We start from the raw sequence: 22,622 nt of genomic DNA on the forward strand, positions 1-22,622 counted from the left end.
TTACTTTCTATTTAAAAGAGCTTCCAGTAAAATAAAACCTAGAATACATTAGTAAAGAAAAATTAACAAGTGAAAACAATATTTTTTTCAATATTATATAAAACACTGTGCTGTAAATTCTCTAAGTCCAAACAAATACCTGAAGATAATCAATTTGTTTTTACCATCTATATTGATTGACTCATTAAATGATTCATTTCTCTTTCTCAGCATTTTGCCTCCACTTGTATTTGGCTCTCTTAAAGCATTTGTCAAGTAATACTTTATATTACAGTTATCTCACCCAATTCTCATGAAGAATCCTGGTTATCAGAAGTCATGTTAGAAACCCTATTCTAAAACTAGCTGGAGAGGCATCAGTGGGATAATGATTGTGTGAACTGAACTTCAATTTCTTCTTTAGTAAAATGGGGATAATAATATTTGTAATACTTCTATCACTGAAGTATGGTAAAGATCAAATGAGACAATATTTGCAAATAAAGAGCTTTAAAATTCTAAAAATAAAAAAAAAATCCTAAAAATGTTAATTGATATTTTTGAACAGTGCTGGATTTGAAAGTAAAGGAATTGGAAAATTTGATTTTGAAATCCAACATTATCCGTATTACTTTGAACAAGTCTCTCTAGGTCTTCCTTTCTATAATTCTAAAATTAGATGATTTCTAAGATGCCTCTGATTATCAAATCTTTCAAAGTACTACATATAATGCCCTGCACTTTCTGCAAATAAAATGATGTGCATAAGATTTTTTTATGCTTGGGTAACTTTTCGACATTGACCCTTGAAAAACCTTCTGCTCCAAATTTTCCTCTCCTTCCCCCCAACCCTCCCCTAGATGTTAAAATATATGTTAAATCAAATATATATGTGTGTGTGTACATATATATATATACATATATATATATATATCCATAATTATCTTGCTGTGCATAAAATCTTAAAGGGAGTAAACCTAAAAGCAGACCCAAATCGAGACTTTTAGCATATCCAGATAGAAAACTGTAAATAGTTTCTAATCATAAAGTTACAACAGCTTCCTATTTAATGTCCATGAATTGAGTCATCCTCTTCTTTACCACACTCTTCATCTAATTTCTAAAATGATCACACTGGATTATCTGTCCAGATCTATGGACCATGACACCATTAATGACCATTTGTTAACTATAGAAGATTATCATTTCATCTAACATTTAATAATTTCTACAATCTCTTTCCCATCCAAATTCACATTACTACTTTTATATTGGAATTCATGAATTGGCTTTTCTTCAAAATTGTTCTGCCTGCTCTTAAAAATTTGTGCAAGCAAATAATAGTTTTGCATCAGATAACTTAAATAGTTGCATCAAATAATTAAGTTCCCATTGTGATTTTAACAGAACTTAAACCAGAATAAAAAGTTATTTGTGAATTTAAGGTGTATTTATGCTTACAGAATATGTTTGTGTTCATTTGCCAGTATAGGAGAGTATATTTTATACTGAGGTGGGTAATTAATAATAATTGAGGAAACAATCTGAGCATGTAATTTGTTGGGTAGGCAGTCAAAACGAATGGGTCAGTGGACTCTCTAGTCACTCTGTGTTCAAGGTCTTTAGACTAAAGCAGATTCTTATGCACAAAAAAATTAATCAAATAAGCTTAATTAATTATGCTAAAAACAATTAACCAGGATAAAAGTCTGGATACAAAATTAGGTAATTAAATTTCTATTTGGAAGAAAGATTAGGGGCTTTCTAAATTGGGAGAGAGGGTGGAGAAAGTAAGTTTTAGTCAAGTATCAGGGTCTTCTAAAAATGAAAGATTTTGATTAATTGCATCCACCTGCCTATATAAAACAATAGATGGCTTATAAATTTTGTTTCCCAAAGATGAATAATAGAAAAACAACAAAATGGAGTGTTCATGAAAAAATCTGATTGGGCCTCCTGATTCTCATCTTAAACTGACTGCAATTTTTACATAGTCTTCATTTTATCTTATTAACATCATTAGTAGATTTACTATTATTGTCCTTTACAAAATGCAAGGTAGTATTTGATAAATCAATGAGTGTGCTGTCTTCATTCTTAAAAAGAACAAATTCAAAATTTGTGTTTCAAAAGTGGGTGTATATTATCTCTTGGTCCAATTTTTGAATCTCTGCACCTAAGAGAAATGGCTTATTATAAAAATAAGAAATTACGATTCAAAATGTGTTGTCTTATTGTGTCATTTATAGACATTTCAATAACAAATATAATGATTACAAGTCCAAAAAAAAAATGTGCAAGTAATCATTCAGATATGAAAGGTATTCCTTCTCTGTCAAAATCTTTCTCTTCTCCTTCAAGCATCTATTCAGGCCTCCATGAAGCCTTCCCTGATTCATCCAGCTGATTCATTCCTCTTCTTAAGTTATTTTTAGAGCACTGTCTCCATCTCTCCTTTGCCACTATCACATTCTGTCTTGTGTTACATTTGTCTGTATTTAGGTCTGTGTTATAGTTATTTGAATTTAGGTCATATTTCACCCCCTCCCCAGAGAAGAACATGAGCTCACTAAGGTTAGGTACTGAGTTTTATTACTGCTGCATTATCAGTACAATGCTTTAGATAGAATAAATTCTGGGATTATGGGGACAGACCCTTCTAAATCCAGCTGTCTTTCTAGTTATTGGTAAGGTTTAGACAGAACACAATTTAGGACATGAGATAACAAATTAACAAACATTTATTAAAGAGTTTCAGGCACTCAGCTAAAGCACTGAAAATACAAAGAAAAGCAAATGCAGCCCTAGGCCTTCAGAGGCTAACCTAATGGGGAAGATATCATGCAAGCAAATATATACAAAAAAGATATATACAGGGTAAACTGGAGAAAATCAGATGAGAGAAGACTCTGGCATTAAGGGGGATTGAGATAACCCACTTCTAGAACAAGGAACTGAGAAAGGCAAGAAATGAAGGTGGGGAGAGAGAATTCAAAATCTAGAAAAGAGTGAAAATATTCAGAATAGGGAGATAGTATATTTTATTTGAAGGAAAGAAAAGAAAAAGAGAAAAAAAGGGTGTCATTGGATCACAGAAATATGGGATGATAGAGAGGAGTGCAGATTAGAAAGTAAGAAGCAGGAAAGGTAGGTATGAGTAAGGGCTCTGAAAGCCAAAGAGAATTTCCTATTTAATCCAGGAGATGAGGAAGTTGGTGAAGTTGACTAGCTCTCCTGTGCTGGCTTAAGGATAATTCCAATATGGTGAGACCAATCAGCAGGCATCTGCAATGAAGAGATGAGGGCTCTGCACCAGTGTGGAAGCAATGTCAGAGGAAAGAAGGGAGAGTATATTAAAGATGCTACAGAAGTAGACTTGCTAGAACTTACCAAAAGACACCTAAGTGACTGGGATGAAGATGGTACCCTCTACAGTAACAGGAAAGTTAAGAAATGGAGAATACTTCTGGGAAAAGTCAAGAAAAGAGAGAACAAGATTATCTATAGAGCCTGATATGTGCTAGGCTCTGTGCTGAGCACTTTACAAATATGGTCTCATCTGATCCTCACAATAACACTAGAAGGCTTGTGCTATTTCCCCCATTTTATAGTTGAGGAAATTGATGCAGTTTTTAAGTTTTAAGATGTCTGTGAGATATAGTTAGAAATGTCCAAGAAGTATTTAGAGATGCAAGTGTGAAGGTCATCTAAAAATGAGAAGCATGGAAATAACAAAAATCATAGGAGGTGAGATCACCCAGTAAAATATTATAAAGTTTGAAGGGAACACATCTCAGAGCCTTGATAGGTCCCCATCAGGTAAGGGCATGGCCTGGAAGAAGGCTAAATAGAACGGACTGAAAAAGGAACAGTCAGAAGTTAAGAGAATCGGGATAGTGTCACAAAAACTTTCAAGAAGAAAAGGATGAGCAACAATATCAAAGGCAGAAGACACATCAGAAAAGATGAGGAGTGAGAAAAAACTACCAGATTTGTCAACCAAAAAGATCACTGGTAACTTTGGAGAAAGTAAATGCACTTGGATGAATTTAGACGTTGGACTGTAGAATGAAGAAGAAGGTGAAAGGAAATGGAAGCATTAATTGTAGACAGTGTTCTCAAAGAGGTTAGCCAAGAAAGGGAAGAGAAATCTAGAATGATAGCTAGCTGGGAAGGACAAACAAGGTGGGGGATTCTGAGGATGGGGGAAACATGAACTTGAATTTAGTGATAGAGGGGGGTAACTGAGAGATCAATCTGCTGGAGAAGTCAGGATTACAACAGGATTTAATGTACATTAAGGGGTTTACCTTGGCAAGCAGGGCCAGCTCTTCATAGATGATAAGATTTAAAAAAACTGGTCAAAGGCATCTAAGTGATATGAGATGAGGGAGAAAAAAAAGAAAATGGGGTTCTCTGAAAATGACCTCAATTTTCTCAGCTGGAAGGGAAGGTAAATCCCTAAAGTTTAAGAAGGGATGAAAAGGTTTAAAAAAGTTGTTCTGACGAATAGGACAGTAAAACAATTATGGAGGTATGGAAGTATTATCCTGGTACAGTAAGAGAGCCAAGTTGAGGTTTTATAAGAAAGTTGCAGTGGAAAAAGCAGGCTAGTGATTTTCCTTCAACTTTGCTCAGTACTATATGAATAGAAGCAAAGGCACTAGGTGATGAGAGCAAACCAAAACTGAAGCCTGGCAGGATAAAATTATTTTTAGGGTAAACAGCCATGAGACTACAAAGGACAGTAGAGGGTTGAGCTGGTTCACCAAAGAGTCAAGATTGGAATGGGAAGAGAATGTAGCCATGTCAGGGTGATAGTCTGGGAAAGAACTGCGGAGTAGAGAGACCAGCAATCATAGGGGAAGAGGAAAACAGGGATAATGGCTACAAGGAAGAAAGAGGGGTTAGATAAATTTATAAACTAGATAAATTTCAGAGTTCATGAACACAGAAATGGAAAATATGTGGCAGATGGCAAGATCAAGCGTATGACCTTCTATGTGTGTAGCCAAGCTGGGGTGGAGGAATGGGTCATGGGAAATGAACAAACTGATGAAATGGGAGGTAAGAAGTTTGAGAGAGTATCCAAACTTTATGGAGAATCCACCAGAACGAGGGTAAGAGTTGGGGAGAAAAGGACTGTAAGTGGCAGGGAACCCAACTCATTAAGAGTGACAGAAGAATATCCTAGAGATTGGCAGCTAACAGCCAAGGGAATCTTCATCACATGATAATAATGGATTTAGTGAAACTCAAAGGAATAGAGGTTAGAGAGAGTAGCAGAAGGAAAGTCTAAAAGTAGCTAGAGGGAGCAATAAGTATTCCAACTCTTTGGTATCCAGGGATCAACGTCCCAGTGAGAGCCAAAAGAGGAAAAAAGTGGGAAAGGAAAAGATTTACAGTGAAAGTAAATCTGTTGCCCATGAAACAGACACAGAGAGCACAAGAGAAAAGGTAGATAGAGGAGGTTGTGCTGAGAGGTACTAAAATGAGGCAATGGGGAGTTGGAGGGAGAGGAGGAAGATGGTCAAGGAATGGGGTCTGAATGATAACCAAGAGTTTAGACTCACAGGGACGGGAAGATGAGTGGGAGTTAGGTAGCGTTACTAGAAAGGAGTGAGAGAATCCACTTGACAGCAGGAATAGGAGACGGAATCAGCTGGTAAAGAGTGATAGAACAGCATTTCTCTCCTTCCTAACTAGGTAAGAAACCCATGAAAAAAGTACAATAGAATGAAATTTTTCCTTCACAAGCAGGCCATGATTGGAGGGAACTTGATGGAATTATTGCTTTCCCACATATATATCCATACTCCCTGAAACACTCATAATTCACAGTTCTTCCACTTCTTATTCCCATGACCTATTCCTTCACCTACTTCAGCCACACAAAAAGATATTTATATCCTTGATTTTGGCATCACATGACATATGTTCCAATTCCTCTATCTGATCACAATCTATTGTCATTTCACATCTCTCTCTACTTCAAATTCTGTTCTGCATTTTGAAGGTGACCTCTAATTACTTAACTCCTCAGTTCTCTTCCAGGCCATTACTCCTAAAAAAGGTACACTCTCCTCTTCCTACTTTGAAGCATTGGTGAACAAGTTCTACTATACATTGTCTTGTCTCCTAAATCCCTTGCTCCTAGGGAGTGTCATGGAGCTTGTTCCACCAAGCCTCCATCTTGGATCACTGTCACCATTCTCTGCTTTCACTCCTACACGTGCTGATGAAAAAAGGTGGAGAGAAATCACACAACTGTGCTGATTGAGTCCACTACAAATTTATGTTACACAATCTTGATTGACCTCTCACTGGTTCAAATTAGTCTTGTTTTATATATCCTTGGTATTAACCCACTCTCCCACTCACCACAGAAGCTCTCCTAAACTTTTTCATACTTCTTCAACCCTCTCTTCCCCATGGCTTCCTCCTACCTGTCTTCAGGTAAGAACCTTGCTTTGAAATAAAAAATAAAAAAAAATTGAGGCCATTTACAAAGAGCCCCTTTTTCTCCTATACTCATCTTACACATTGTACCTTTTTTCACCACTATCTCACATGAAGAGGTAGCCTATTCCTTGCCAAAAATTATCCCTTTTCCCTACAAACATAAGTGATTCCCTTCCAGACTGCCTAGAGATGTCTACTATTGCTACTCTGCTACCTCTAAACAAGTTCTAGTCTCTCCTTCCTCAAGAAATCCTCACTGAATCTATATATTCCTACTACTTACTATCCCATAACTCTTTGTTATGGGCCAGAACTCTGAACTTGAAACAAGGATGTTTATAAGTTATTAAATGGAATTGAGGAGACAAGTTATCTAGTTTAGCATTGTTCAGTATGATTGATTTAATCCTACAACGAATATTGGTTTCCTAGTGATATAATGATTGGTTTATGTGTAGAGCATATAAGCTGGGACTCAGAGAGAGCTAGAGAGACTGAGGCAGAGAAGACAAAGGACTGGAGATAGGAGCTTAAGCTCTCAGAACTAAGGGGAAAAATTCAATTCGATTTTCGCTCTTCCTGGTGGCTGGCCTGGACTCCTGCACTTCCCCCACTAAAGAACAAGGCCAGACTGAAAGGCTCTCCAGAAAGCTGCCCAGCCCCATTTCCTCCTCCTTTTTGACCTCTTTAACACCATCATTTTCTCTTCCTAAGACTCTCCTCTGGTCCTCCTTCCATTGATCTGTTCTTTCTCAATCTACTTGGATGGAACTTCATTCAGGGCAGGCCCATTCCTCAGGACTGCTCTAGATCTTCTTATCACCTTCTCTACACGGTCTCATCTGGAGATTCCAGGATTCAATCCTCTCTATACTCACAGGGCATCTAAGTGGCAAACTGGATAGGGCATCATGCCTGGAGTGAGGAAGACTCATTTTACTGAGTTCAAATTTGGCTTTGGACCCTTACTAGCTGTGTGACCCTGGGAAAGTTACTTAACCCTGTCTGCCTCAGTTTCTTCAACTGCAAAATGAACTGGAAAAGAAAAAGGAAAAGCACTCCAGTATCTTCCCCCAGAAAATCCAAATGGGGTCACACAGTCAGACATGCCTGAAAAATGACTCAACAACATACTCGTGGTTCTCAGATCTACACCGCCAGCCATCACCTCCCTGCTAATCTTTAATAAAGAATTTCCAACTGCTTCCTAGACAACTTAAACTGGAAGTCCCAGAGACTTCCTAAATTCAACTTCTGCAAAACCTATTCCCAACAATTATTGAGGGTATCACCATCTTCCCAGTCAAGTAGTTTTAGAAATTAGGTGTCATCCTAAACTATTTACTCTCTTGCTCCCCACTCCCTTTATCAAATCTGTTGCCAAGGCCTTTCAACTTTACATTTGTGACATCTCTAATGTTTTTAATACTGCCACTGATTATTATCCTCTTCTCAAAGACCAAAATGACATCACTATGTTAGAGTCAAGTTAGTGGGTCCGACGGTGGTGGATCAGACCAATATGAGCTCAGAATGCTCTGTCGGAGTTTGGATACAACATGAATATCTGGGGTGGATTCTCTAACTTTGCATGTTTCTTCTGAACTAATCGAACTAATCGCTATAGAGCACAGCAGCTTCTCCAATGCTGGGTAGTCCTGTACCAGTGTCTCCCTTGTCATACGATCAATTCTAAAATTCTTAAGAGAGACCTTGAGAGTGTCCCGGTATCGCATTTTCTGACCACCTTGAGGGCTCCTGCTCTGTGTGAATTCTTCATAAAATAGTCTTTTTGGCAAGAATACATCTGGCATTCAAACAATGTGGCCATCCCAACAGTTACACTCTCTGCAGTGGAGTTAGAATGCTTCGCAGTTTAGCTCAAGAAAGGACCTCAATGTCTGGCATCTTATCCTGCCAGGTGATCTTTAGAATCTTCTTAAGACAATTAAATTAGAAGAGATCCAGTTTCCCGGCATGGCACTGGCATATTGTCAAGGCACACAACAATGAAGTCAGTACGGTGACTGTAGGCCTTCAGTGTGGTGGTCAATCTAACCTCTTCTCTCCTCCACTTTCCTTTGAAGCTTGCTAAACACTGACCTAACTCTGTCGATACCTGCGTCAACCTCATTATCAATGTGGAAATCCCTGGAAAGAATATAGCCAAGGGAAGTGAACTTATTTACATCATTCAAAACTTCTCCATGTGCTGTAACAGATGATTACACATGTGGATGGCATGGTACTGGCTGATGAGGGTTTGTGTTTTCTTGTTAATTGTTAGGCCAGAAGAGGGGAGGATTCTGGGAAGATGGCAGAGCAGATTGGTAAATTTCAAGCTCTCTAGATTTCCCCCACAAACAGAACAAATTTGTGCCTCAGGGTGAACACAGATTGCTGAAAAATAAAGGAGGCTAGGGATAGAATAGGGGTCCTCCTGAAACAACCTGAGAAGATCTGAAGAAAGAATAGAAAAATCCAAAGAAAGACCAGGATGGGATTAATCCATGTGAAGTATAAACACTTCCAGGTTATTTCCACAGAAATATTAAGTGAGGACCCCTAGGGTGAGCTGGGTGTGGGTGGAGCCTCAACAGGAACCAGTGTGAAGGGGGAAGTCTGGGTCCAGAAAGACTGAGGGAGCCTCAGCTGATTGGGAATGCCAGGCCCAGCTGTGCTGCTGAGACTCTGCCCCAGGCAAGAAGGAACCAGCACCCAGTGAGAGCAGAAGCAGGGGGGCAGGGGCACAGCTGGCTGCAGGCTCTTGCAGGAGAGTGGAGCTCTTGGTTTGGGGTTCCTGGTCAAAGGGAAGAACAGAAGTGAAGGCAGAGACACCATGTCCCCCACCCCAGGATTAAAAATGCTTACACTAATACCTTTTATTAAAAAAAAAAAAAAAAAAAAAAAAAAAAAAAAACTGGAAAAGAAGAACCTCATCAAAGAAACATATTATGGGAATAGGGAAGACTGGGATTCATCTTCAGAGTAGAACACTGAAATTAAAAAATGCTTCTACCCCAAAAAGTAATATGAAATGGCTCCCTGCCCAGAGAGAATTTATAGAAGAATTCAAAAAAGAACTTAAAAATCAAATGAGGGACAATGAGAAAAAATTAAAAATAAAATAAAAAAACAAGGAAAACAAGATTATGGGGGGAAAAAAAAGTTAACCAACTAGAAAAGAAGATACAAAGTCTCAAAGATGAAAATAATTCTTTGAAAATTAGAATTGTACAAAGGGAAGCCAGTAAAGCTACGAGACACCAAAAAGTAACAAAATAGATTATAAAGAATGAAAAAATTGAACAGAATATGAAAAAATCTTATAAGAAAAACAACAAATTTGGAGAACAGATCAAGAAGAAAAAAACATAAGAATAACTGAACTGCCTGAAAATTTTAAGCAAAAAAAGGACCTTGACACAAAAATGCAAGAAAGAATCCAAGAAAATTGTCCTGGAGTGACAGAACATGAGGAGATAGTAGAAATAGAAAAAATACACCGATTACCACTTCAAGGAAAAACATGTAAGAATATTATTGATAAATTTCAAAAATCCTTAGATCAAAGAGAAATTTTTGCAAGAAACAAGGGAAAAAAAATTTAAAACCCCAGAGCTATAATTAGAATTGTACAGGACTTATCAGTAGCTATAATAAAAATCTGAAGGTCCTGGAATCCCATCTATTGAAAATCAAAAGAACTAGGTCTGCGGCCAAATATACCACATCCAGCAATATTATCTATAATACTGAATGAGAGAAAAAAAAAAAAGGACATTCAACAAACTTACAGATTTTCAGGATTTCTATCAACAAAACCTAAACTTAATAGAAAATTTAACATGTAAGAGCCAATACCAAAGATCAATTTCAAGGAATACAACATAGACAATTTTTTTTTTTTAAACATGGGATATGTATATGATGTTTAAGATTGACATCAACAATAGGGTAGCTCAAAAGAAAGACTGGGACAGAGTTAAGGTAAAAATAGTAATTATGTTATACAATAAGGTGCAAAGGAAGAATAGACAGAGGCATTAGAGGGGGAGGAGGGCTAGTAATTCTGAAAACTTACTCAAATAAGAATGGGTTAAATAGGCAACAGTACATATATACAAAGATATAGCACCTTCCAAAGTCTATAAAGAAATAAAGGGGAAAGGATGAATAGATGGGGAAGCAAAGGGTAAGAGAAGGTGACCAGGAGGGATCCATGGATGGGGGGAGGTTAAGTAATAGTAAAGCAAGTTAGGAGTAGAATTAAAGCAGAGTCAGCAGACATAGGAAAAACATGTGTGCGTAGGGGAGGGGAATTGTGTATGTGTTTGTATATGTATATATCTATATATGTGTACATAAACATATCCTTTCTTAACTATAGCCTGCTTGGAGATGATGGAGGAGACAAAAGGGGGAAAAATAATAAAATAAAACAGGTGCGCAGCAGAGAAGAAAAGCACAATTTATAATGAAGATAAAGACGGACACTCATGAATATAATTTCTTCTACATACACACACATACACACACACACACACTTTTAAAAAACAAACAAACAAACAAAACTTGTTAAGCCACAATTGGCAGCACAGAACTGATCCATGCTTTATTGGGTCTCAGCTTCAGAGGCTATTTTGAGTTCACAATCATCTGCAAAGAATCATGCACCAATATTTACTCCATTTTAGTTCTGAGTTGTAGCCTTTTGAAGTTGACAAATCTACCAGAACTGCAGTAGCTGACCTTGATGTTGTATTCATCCTCAAGGAAAGGCATTTAATAACATGATTGAAAACATCATGTTAAAAAGCATGGGAACAAGCCCACAGTTTTGTTTCACTCCACTGGTGACAGGGAAAGCATGAAAGTACAATCCATAATCCAGTACATGGGTAAGCACACCATCATGAAATTGCTATACAATATTGATGAACTTTTGTGGGCAACCAAATTTTGACATAATTTCCCATAAGTCCTTACAACTGACAGCAGCAAAGGCCTTGGATCTATATATGTTGTGCACAGATCTCTGTTCTGCCTCTGGAATTTCTCCTGGAGTTGTTGGGCAGCAAATACCATATTCACTGTTGCTCAGACTCTCCTGAATCCATACTGACTCAGGTAGATGACCCATTAAGGAGTACTCTGGCAACAATCTTGACAGCAATGACTGAGAGACCGCCTTGTGATTGTCAGAGGACACTCTATTCCCTTTACCTTTATAGAGGCATCCTTCATCTTCTGGGGAATAACCTTCTCTTGCCACACAGCCTGGAAAAATTTATTCAGCATTTATATGAGCATTGGACACACACACACACTTACACACCTTACAAATCTCAGCTGGAATAGAATCAGTTTTACCCCATGAAAAGAGTCTAATGGCATTCAAAAAGCCTTCAATTGGAACTTCAGCTAGAATGGGACTGACTTCAACCAGAGGTAAATGATATGTGTCTTTAGCGTTTATGATAGTCTATTGAAAACACTATAGAAGTGTTCAGCCCATCTTTCTAAAATCATATCCTTATCACTAATCAATGTGGCTCCAAAAGCACTGAGTAGCAGAAAAAGTATCATAGTCTTTGGCCCATAAATAACTTTCAAGGCATCATAAAAAATTTTGAATTGCTACTATCGGCATAAATTTCATCTGCCTTTTTACTGAGTGAAGAATCCTACATCTCTCTAAGCTTTATTTGTACTTCACTTTTGATGGAATTAAATGTTGCCTTCTTAAGAGATGGATGAACAATCTTACTGACATCCTGTGGAGTTCTCATTTTCCATTTAGTATTTTCTGAATTTCCCCATCATTTCCATCAAACCAGCCTTGATGTTTACAAGTGCTCTGACCCAGATGAACAAATACAGTGCTGTACACCAAATCTCTGAAAGCTGCATTCTTCTTCCTCTCCCCTGTTGCCAAATGTGTGTTGACTCAATTTTCCCTCCAAGTTGTTCCGGCTCAGAGAAGTACTCTAAATTGTTAGCATTAATTCTTCTGGTTTTTATTTGTTGTTTGTTTTTGCCTCGAAGTCACTACTTTTGTTAAATGTAAATATCTAATTTGGAGAGGCTAAGTCCATGATCAGTTCAGCATTTTATATCACAAATTGCCTTTGTTGTTCTTACATCCTGTGAATCTCTTCTCCTTACAATCACATAGTCTACTACACATGAATATTTACTGCAAGGATGCATCCATCAAATTTTACTGCATTTAGGTAAACTAAAGACCGTATTTGTGATGGAAAAGACCACGAGATTCACAAATATATATATATATATATATCGTTCCTCCCAAGGACTTCCTGCATGTCTGGTAGTCAGAGCTTCTTCTAGCATTACAGTCACCCACTATTATAAGCTTGTCTTTTTTTTTCAAGTGTTGGGCAAGTCATGAGCTGGAAAAGGAAATGGCAAACCACTCCAATCTTTGCCCAAAAAAATCCCTAATGAAGTAAGAAAAATTGGGACAGAAGAGAGTTGTATCAAAAAGTCTGGAAATTAGAGACTCAGAAAGGCTTATCTTCAGGGAATAAGATTGGGAATCAATTAGTTGATAGTGTTGGACCTGGAATCAGGAAGACCTGAATTCAAATTTTACTCAGATGTACTGACTGTGTGAGCCTGAGCAAGTCATTTAACCTATCTCAGTTTCCAATCTGTAAAATGGGAATAACAATATCACCTATCTCCCAGAATTGTTTCAAGGCTCAAATGAGGAATAATACTTGTAAAGTAGTTTGAAAACCTTAAAAGCCCTATAAATAGTAGATTGCTTTGTGGATTTTTGTTTTTTCTTTGTATGACAGTATGATTGTACTCTTGTTTTAATGGATTCAGTTGATCAATTTTATCCCAGCCTCTCATTTGGTTCCTTTTAGTTTTTAAATTAAAATTTTATTCTTATCCAATCTATTGCCCTTTTTGGTTTTAAGGAACTATATTTAATCTGGGCACATTTAAAATTATGAAAATTGGGTTTGCATTTTCTTTTATTTGCCTAGTTTTTTTTTTTAAATTAAGATTTTTGCTGCTGTTCACTTCCTTTTTTAAGTTAATACTTTTTCCCTATGATGATTTTTGTTTAATCTACTTTAATGTAACCTTATTCCCACATCATTTTTCTTCCCCTAACTTTTCCTTTCCTTTCTCTGATATCAATCTTTTCCCTAGTTTTGGAATTTTAATTAATTCATTGATTTTTCTTCAGTTTAATTATCTCATTATCTTTTATCCCTTTATTATCCCCTCATTTGAAATCCTCCTGTTCTCCTGTACTAACCTAATTTGTTTATATTTTTTCCCTTTTTTCCACATCTTTTTTTCTAAGAAACTGCAAATTTATAAATATCAAGCTTGGCTCAAAAATAGAAATATGAGAAGACACCTTCCCCCACCACTAACTCCAATAGAGAAGTGCAGAGCGGAGGAGGTTCAAGTGTGCAGAATGTTTCATCAGATTTGTTCAATCTGCTGAATAAACCATTCAATTTACAAGCCTTTTTCCTCTTCTTCCTCATTTCTTTCTTTGTAACAAGGGATGGTGTCCTGAAAGAGGTTTAAAAGGGAAATGCAGGCTATGCAGAAGCAAAAGATAATAATAAACATCACTAGTTTAAAAAGAGAACTACACCACATAAAAAAGGAATGCCTTGTTAAAGTAAGGGCATGGTAGCAGTTAAATAAGATGAATCTATCTTGTACCTAGTTAGCATTGTTGATTTCTTTCAGTTCCCTTCTAATGGATATATACTTATTAAAACAAAACATTGTCTTTTTTTTTTTTTTTTTTTTTTGCTGAGGCAACTGGGGTTAAGTGACTTGCCCAGGGTCACACAGCTAGGAAGTATTAAGTATCTGAGACCAGATTTGAATTCGGGTCCTCCTGACTTCAGGGCTGGTGCTCTAACCACTGCACTACCTAGCTGCCCCAAAACAAAACATTACCTTATAATAATCTAATTCATTCAGAACTTTTCCTTATCTTTTTCGTAATTTAGTTAATTTTACATCTCTATATAGCAAACCAGAAACAAGAAGTAAGTAAAATCCACCTCTTTGGAATCAAAATAGGAAACACAAAATTCTACCAGAGGCCAGGACCAGAAACCCCAAATTGGAAAGCAACTCATATTATTTATATGCACATTCCCTAACACATTTATATAAAAAGAAAGATCACATGTCTGAGGCCATTTAAAATTAGAAAAAATTGTCTGGAAGTCTCATAAGACTTCAAAATATTACTGTATTATAGCCAAGTATGATAATTATTACTCAAATTGATCCTGAATCATCAAGGAATAGTTACTTAAGCTTATTTGATTACGTATGCTTAAAAATGTGAACAAATACAAAATAAATTTTAGAAGGATTTCTATTCAAAATGGTTAAAATAAAGCTCTAGTTATTTAAGCATCTCACTGAACATTGAGAAAATTCAATTGTCCTGAACAACTTGTTCTTCCACACTGACAGATAACATAAGTTTTACTACAGTAATACTTTAAAGAAATTAATATCCCAGGGACAGAGCCAAGATGGAGAATAGAGGAAGCACTGAGCCAAGTTCTCCCCACATTCCTCCCCAAATAACCTTAAAATGATGCCTCAAATTGAATTCTGGAGTTACAAAGTCAAAAAAGGAAATCAGAGTGAACATTCTTCTAGTCCAAGACAACTTAAGAAGTTGAAAGAAGAGATCACACAGGGGTGGAAGCTGAGCTGGAGCTCCCATAGATGGCACACCAGTGGTAGGACAAGGAGGCAGTAACAGAAGCAACAGCAGCTTTAGGAGCTCAGCAACAGATCAGAAAGAAATTACAGGGGACTCCAGTTTCCAAGCAATGGACACAGGACCAGAATTTGTTTGGAAACTCCCCAAACTTTGTGACTTAAACACACTTTTAAGTCACAATTTAAGACAGAAAACAGCACTTTCAGTCACAAGGGAGCAGAGTCTTTGGGAAGTAATACTGCTTTCAGTCAAAAGGAATCAGCGATCTTGAAAAGCAACTATCAATTCTGGTCCCAAGAATCAGGTGCTCCAAAGTAAGGCCCAAAGTGTAGAACAGGAGCATAGTAACCACACTTCTTACCAAACTCAGTAGAAGATAGTGTCAAAACAAAAACTTTAACTCCAAGGAATATTATAGTCAAATTCTGGAGCTCCAAGTTCAAAGGGAAGATACTTCAATGGCAAGAAAGAAATCATTCAAAGTTCATAGAGCCAGTATCACACAAGATTTATTAGCTACCATATTAAAGAAGTATAGTGTTTGAAATGTATGTATGTATGTATTTTGCTGAGGTAACTGAGGTTAAGTGACTTGTCTAGGGTCACACAGCTAGGAAGTATTAACTGTCTGAAAGCAGATTTGAACTCAGGTCTTAACTTCAGGGCTGATGCTCTATCCACTGCACCACCTAGCTGCTGCTTGTTTGGAATATTTTATTCCAAAAGGCAAAGGAACTAGGATGACAACTCAGAATAAGTTACTCAACAAAACTGGGTATAATCTTTCAAAGGAAAAAATGGATTTTTAATAAAGTAGAAGACTTTCAAGCATTACTGATGAAAAGACCAGAACTGAATAGAAAATGTGACTTAAACACAAGACTCAAAAGAAGATGAAAAGGTAAATATGAAAGAGAAATCAAAGGACTCAATAGAGTTTAAATTGTTCACCTTGCTATATAAGGGAAGATGTACATTTGACTTCTAAGAACTCTATCATTACTGGCTCAAGTAGGAAATAACATACATACTCAGTAGGGGTATAGCCATCTCTCTTACCTTGCAGGAAATGGGATATGGGAAGTATGGGAAGGTGATAAAAGAGAGGGCAAATTGGAGGGAGAAAGTGGTCAGTAGCAAAACACTTTTGAAGAGAGAATAAATGAAGGAAATACAATTAGCAATAGTAATTGCAAAAGAAATTTCAAAGCAAGTTTCTCTGATGGAATATTATTGTTCTCTGGAAAATGATAAATAGGATGCTGGGCAAGGGGAGGGGAAAACCTGGGAAGTCCTCTATGAACAAAGTGAAATGTACTGTATACAAAGTAATAGCAACGTTCTGGTATGACTACCTGTAAATTACTGTATTTTTCTCAGTAGTACAATCATCTACAACTACTCTGAAGGACTTATGATAAAAAAATCCTATCCATATCCAGAAAAGGAACTGTTTGTATCTGAATACAGATCAAAGTATTCTCTCTCTCTCTCTCTCTCTCTCTCTCTCTCTCTCTCTCTCTCTCTCTCTCTCTCTCTCTCTCTCTCTCTCTCCCTCCCTCCCTCCCTCCCTCCCTCCCTCTTTTTAACTTTCTTGAGGATTTTATTTTCATTAGGATAAGAGATCTTTCAGAACTTGATTTGTTTTTACATAACTTCACATGTGATTTCTTAATTGTGGGTGGGAATAAAGGAGAGAACCTAAAATTCAAATGTAAAAAAATATATATATTTTGAATGTAACTGGGGGAAAACATTTAATTAGTTAACTGAGATTTTTTTTTTTTAAAGAGCTCTATCATTATTAGGGCAGTTATAAGGATTCTGCATAGACAGAGATGGGATCAGTTATGTTGGGATATTTACAAAACAAAACAAAAAAAAAAACAAAACAAAAAGGATGGTCCAGAAAGAGGGACATTCTAGGAAAAGGAAAGGAAGAATGGGGAAAAGTATCTCACATAAAAGAGGTGTACAAGCAAGACCTTTTATGGTGGAATGGAAAATGGATGTGGGGGAGAATAGGCAATTATTGAATCTCATTTTCATCTAAATTGATTCAAAGATGAAAATATCTGTATATACATTCAACTGGTAGAGAACTCTATCTTATACAACAGAGAAATAGGAGGGGAAGGGAATAAGAAAAAGGGGGTAAGGAAGACAGTGGTAAGAAACAAAACAGATTTCAGAGGAGGTTCAAGATAAAAAAGAGAGATGAAGAAAATGGCAGAGGAACATACACAATTAGTAATCATAACTGTGAGTGTAAATGGGATAAAATAAACCATAAAATGGAAGCTGGTGGCAAATTGCATTAGAAACCAGAATCCAACAATATAATTTTTTTTTAACAAGAAACCATTTTGAAACAGAGATCCAGTTATGTTAAAATAAGAGGTGAGAGTAGAATCTATTATGCTTCAGCTAAAGGAAAAATAAATAAAATTTGTAAAAGTAGAGGTAGCAATGATGATCTCACAAAAAGCAAAAGCAAAAATAGACCTACTATACCCCAGATAATGAAGAAATCTCAAAACTAAACATATATGCACTAAATGGCAAAGTATACAGATTCTTAAATGAAAATTAAATTAATTACAAGAACTAGATGGTAAAACTATCTATACTTTAATTTTCCCCTCTCAAAGTTAAGTAAATCTAACCATAAAATAAATAAGAAAGACATTAAGGAGATGAATAAAATCTTTAAAAGTTCTGGAGAAAAATGAATGGGAATAGCTTTTACTTAGCTATACATGATAACTTCACAAAAACTGACCATGTTAATATTAGGACATTAAAAATCTCACAAACACAGAAATATTAATTATTATTATTATTATTATTTTTTTTTTTGCTGAGGCTATTGGAGTTAAGTGACTTTGACTTGCCCACGGTCACACAGCTAGGAAGTGTTAAGTGTCTGAGATCAGATTTGAATTCAGGTCCTCCTGACTTCAGGACTGGTGCTCTATCTACTGTGCTACCTCGCTGTCCCCTAAATGTACTCTTTTAAAATAATTTTTAAAAATTACATTCAATAAAGGGCTATAGAAGCATACATTAAAAATCAATTAGAGGGCAGCTAGGTGGCACAGTGGATAGAATACCAGCCTTGAATTCAGGAGGACCCGAGTTCAAATCTGGTCTCAGACACTTAACACTTCCTAGCTGTGTGACCCTGGGCAAGTCACTTAACCCCAGCCTCAGGAAAAAAAAAAAAAAATCAATTAGAAACTAAAATCCTTAAAAAATGAGTGTCAAAGAACAAATAAAATAAAATATAATAATACATTAATATAAATAAAATAATAACTATATAATAAAGAACATAAAATAAAAAGAAACAGAATCTCAAAAATGAAAAAGGCAAATTCACTACCACTGAAGATACAACTAAAGCAATTTTAGGACCTATTTTATCCAATATTCCAATAAAACTAATAGCCTAATGGAAATGGATGAATGTTTACATCCCCAGATTAACAAAAGAGGAAAAAAGAATACTTAAATAACTGCATCTTAGAAAAAGAAATTGAACAAACCATAAATAAGTTCTTACAGAAAAAAATCTCTAGGACCAGAGAAATTTACAAGTGAATAAATTATTCACTTGTAAATGAATACCAAACTATTTAGACAATTAATCCCAATACTATTCAAACTATTTGAAAAAATTGAAAACTACAAAATAATTTCTGTAACATCCTGGGGTCTCTCAATTGTAATCCTTCTCTGGGAGGATTCTTTTTTCTGTGAATCTTTTCCTCTGTGAGCAGGTTTCCTGAGAGGCCTCTGGAACCTTCCCCTTCAAAAGTGTGGGATTGCTGAATTTGCGAATCCCTGGGACATCTTCTCTTTGACTCAATCCAGACTGCCATCCCAACTCAATGTCCCAGTCTAGACAACTCTTCAGACTCAATGTTGCCTTCTTTTATCCTCGAAAAGAATGGGCTTGTGAGAACTCCTACAGCCAATGAACTTGCTCCTTTTAAAGGTGTAAACTCCTTTTCAGAAGTCTAAAGGTGTAAACTCCTTTTAAAGGTTTGAACTAAAGATGTGAATTCTGAGCTAGAGAATTGTTTAGAAAACCTGAGTTAGCACCTTGTAATCCTAACAAATTTCCTTAAATAAATATTGGTACAAAAGTTTTAAATAAAATTCTAGCTTAGAAATTATAACACTATATCACAAAGATCATACACTATGATCAGGGAAGATTTATACCAGCAATGCAGGGCTGATTCAATATTAGGAAAACCAGGAGCTTAAATAACTATATCATTAATTCTACCAGACTCAGATTCAGTTTTCTCAACAGTTCTTATAAAATAGTCAAGAACCAACAAATGTTTATTAAGTACCTCCTATGTGTCAAGCACTGTGATAAGCACTGGAGATACAAAATAAGAAAAATTAAGACAATTTATGCTCTCAAGGTGTTTAGTATCTAGTAAGGGAAAGACAATATATAAATGAAGTTATAAAAAGGGAGTAAACTACCAAAGAGTGTTCATAAAGCCAAAAACCAAGGACAGAAGGCAATGGGAAAAGAAAAGTTGCCTGGAAAAAGGGAGGCTTTAGAAGGAATTTCTTGTTCCACTCTATAGCCTTCCAATCAGAGGGAGAAAGCAAATGAGAATACAGAAGTGTTGATAAGGTTTCTGGGAATTAACTTATCCTTGGAGGAAAAAAGATGTTCGTGACTATATCTAAAGGACTATAAAATTGTTCATACCTTTTGATCCAGAGAAAAGGACTCACAATTGCAAAAATGTTTGTAGCAGTCCTTTTTGTAGTGGCCAGGAACTGGAACTAAATGGATGTCCATCAATTAGAGAATGGATGAATAAGTTATCATTTATTCCTCTCCTACCCCCTTTACTTGAATTCCAAGAAAGAGGAGGGACCCACACCCATTCCACTTCTGGACAGCTTTGATTGCTCTGAAGCTCATCTTAATATCAAACCTAAATTTATCACTTTGAAATGTATACCTGCACCTCTTGGTTTTGCCTTCAAGAGTCAAAAAGAACAAGTTTGCTTCCTCCTCCAATGATAGCTCTTCATAAATTATTTGCATGTTATATCCTCTCCAATGAATATTTACTTCTCTAATTCTTCCCTTTTATTGAACATATTGTAATATTATAATTCTATTACAATTGTAAACTTAAAAACCAACCAATAAAAATATTTCAATATACAAAAAAGATTAAAAAATAAATTATGGTTTATGAATGTAATGGAATGTTATTATTCTATAAGAAATGATGAGCAGGCTAGTTTCAGAAAAGCCTGAAAACATGAACTGAAATTGAGTGAAGAGAGCAGAATCAAGAAATTATACAGCAAGATTATGCAATGATCAACTATATTCTTAACCAAACAAGGTTCGTTAGAAGGAAATACAAAAGATAAAATAAATGACTACACAAAACTAAGAAGCTTCTGTATGAATAAAATTATGCATTTAGGATTAAGCAGGGAAAAGGTAAAATTGGGGGGGGGAAAATCTTATCAAATTTCTCATATGTAAATATATATAAAAATTAACATATAACATTATATACACATATAACATAGACATTTTTAAGGCATACATAAACAATTAACAGGTAATATGTAAGACCAAAAGTCATTCCCTAAAGAAACAAACAGTTTTCAAAAGAAGAATGGCAAACTTTTAATAATTATAAAAAAGAATGGTCCAAATCATCAAAATAAGAGAAATGCAAATCAAAACAACCCTGAAGTTTGGCCTCTTATCCAGTAAAACAACAGAAACAAAAGATGGGGCATAGTTAACATTGGAAGGGTTGTAGAAAGTCAAGCATACCAGTGTTTCCATGGTGGAGCTGGTACAACCATTTTAGTAAGCAATTTGGATTAAAATGCTCATACTCTTTGACCCAAAGGTTCCATTATTAGGCTTATGCCCCAAGGAGGACATTGTTAAGAAGAAAGTTCCTTTTTTAAAAAATAGTAATAGCTTTTTATTTTTCAAAGATAGTTTTCAGTGTACAACCTTGTGTTCCAAACTTTCTCCTCCCTTCCCCTAGATAATGGGTAATCCAATATAGGTTAGATGTGCAATTCAAGAAGAAATGTTCCTTTTATAGAAAAAAGAAGACATATTGTCTCATTCCTTTGTGTCAGAGGAAGAGAGAGTTAGAAGGGAGAAGGGTCCAGAGATGAGGACTATTGCAAATACTGTCAAATTTTTTCAGGCCATTTTTGCCTGTTTCTTTTCCCTTTCTCCTTTGTTTATTTTTACAAATTATGTGTTATAAGGAATGGCTCTCTGGGAAGGGGAAGCATATAATGGAAAAATGTAATATAAAAAGAAAAAATTATTTTAAAAAAGATTATGCCAAGGTAAAGAAGATTCAAAGTTCTTAATAATATTAGTGGAACACGTCTAAATCAGAACTCATATTTCATCCCAAGTCATCTTCCCTTCTGAAATTCCCCGTTACTTTGAAGGGCACCAACATTCCTCGAGTCACCCACATACCAAGTACTATCCTTGGTGCTTCACTTTCCTTCTCTCTATGTATTTAGTCCACTGCAAAATCATTCTACCTCTACTACATCTCTTACATACAACTAATTCTCTCTACTTCCACAGCAGCAACTATAGTCTAAGCCCTCATCACTTCTTCAAGTCTCTCCATATTCCAATCTCTCCATCACTCTGCTGCCTAGGTGTGTAGGTCTGAGCACTATCCATCACTCTGCTCAGTGAACTCCAGTTCCTCTCTATTTGCTCCCTAAAAATAATGTTCTCCGGCATTTATAGTTCTTTTTACCCTGGCCCTTCCAATACTTCTAGTCTTCCAACTGTATTCTCATCCACACATGGAGTTCCTCCAATGCAACATTTCCTCCCATCTCTCTGCCTCTGTCAGGTTGCCTTTTCAGTCGTGTCTGACTCTCCACGACCCCTTTGGGGGTTTTCTTGGCAACAGTAGTTTGCCGTTTCCTTCTCCAGCTCATTTTACAAGTGAGTAATGGCATGGCCAGGATCACACTGGTAGTGTGTGAGTCCAGATCTGAACTCAGTCAGCTGAGTACTCCTGATTCCAGGCTCAGGACTCCATGTACCGTGGCACCCCCACTGCCCTATCTCTGTATGCCTGGAACGCTCTGGCCCTCCCCACTCTACTCCTAGTGTTCTTGGCTTTCGGTGTTTTATACTCACCCTATTAAACACAGGTAACATCATATAAAGTTTTTCTTCTTGTTCTTTCTGAGTCATATGCCGAGGAGGATGGCAGAGTTCAGTAAAGAGGCGCCGAAGGTGCATCAGTCCTAAAGCATTGTCCTGTGGGCTGCACTCTTCCTGGCGAGGCCGGCCCATAATCCTCTTCACCATATTCATCTTGGCCAGTTTATAAAAATCACCAGAATCCTGAAAGAA

The 22,622-nt window shown here is 36.3% G+C and overlaps 1 protein-coding gene across 5 annotated transcripts in view; it reads right to left on the reverse strand.

The window, feature by feature from the left end:
* The window catches only part of WDFY3 (WD repeat and FYVE domain containing 3), a 306,260-nt gene that overhangs the window by 228,155 nt on the left and 55,483 nt on the right, over positions 1-22,622 (reverse strand). For all 5 annotated transcript variants that reach the window (XM_074273239.1, XM_074273237.1, XM_074273238.1 and 2 more), the window contains exon 2: positions 22,404-22,613. In XM_074273239.1, the coding sequence (XP_074129340.1) occupies positions 22,404-22,583 (180 nt within the window). In that variant the 5' untranslated portion in view covers positions 22,584-22,613. The remainder of the gene's footprint in view (positions 1-22,403; positions 22,614-22,622) is intronic.

Source organism: Sminthopsis crassicaudata, chromosome 6 (genome assembly GCF_048593235.1).
Source record: "Sminthopsis crassicaudata isolate SCR6 chromosome 6, ASM4859323v1, whole genome shotgun sequence".
NCBI classification, from domain to species: Eukaryota; Metazoa; Chordata; class Mammalia; order Dasyuromorphia; family Dasyuridae; genus Sminthopsis; species Sminthopsis crassicaudata.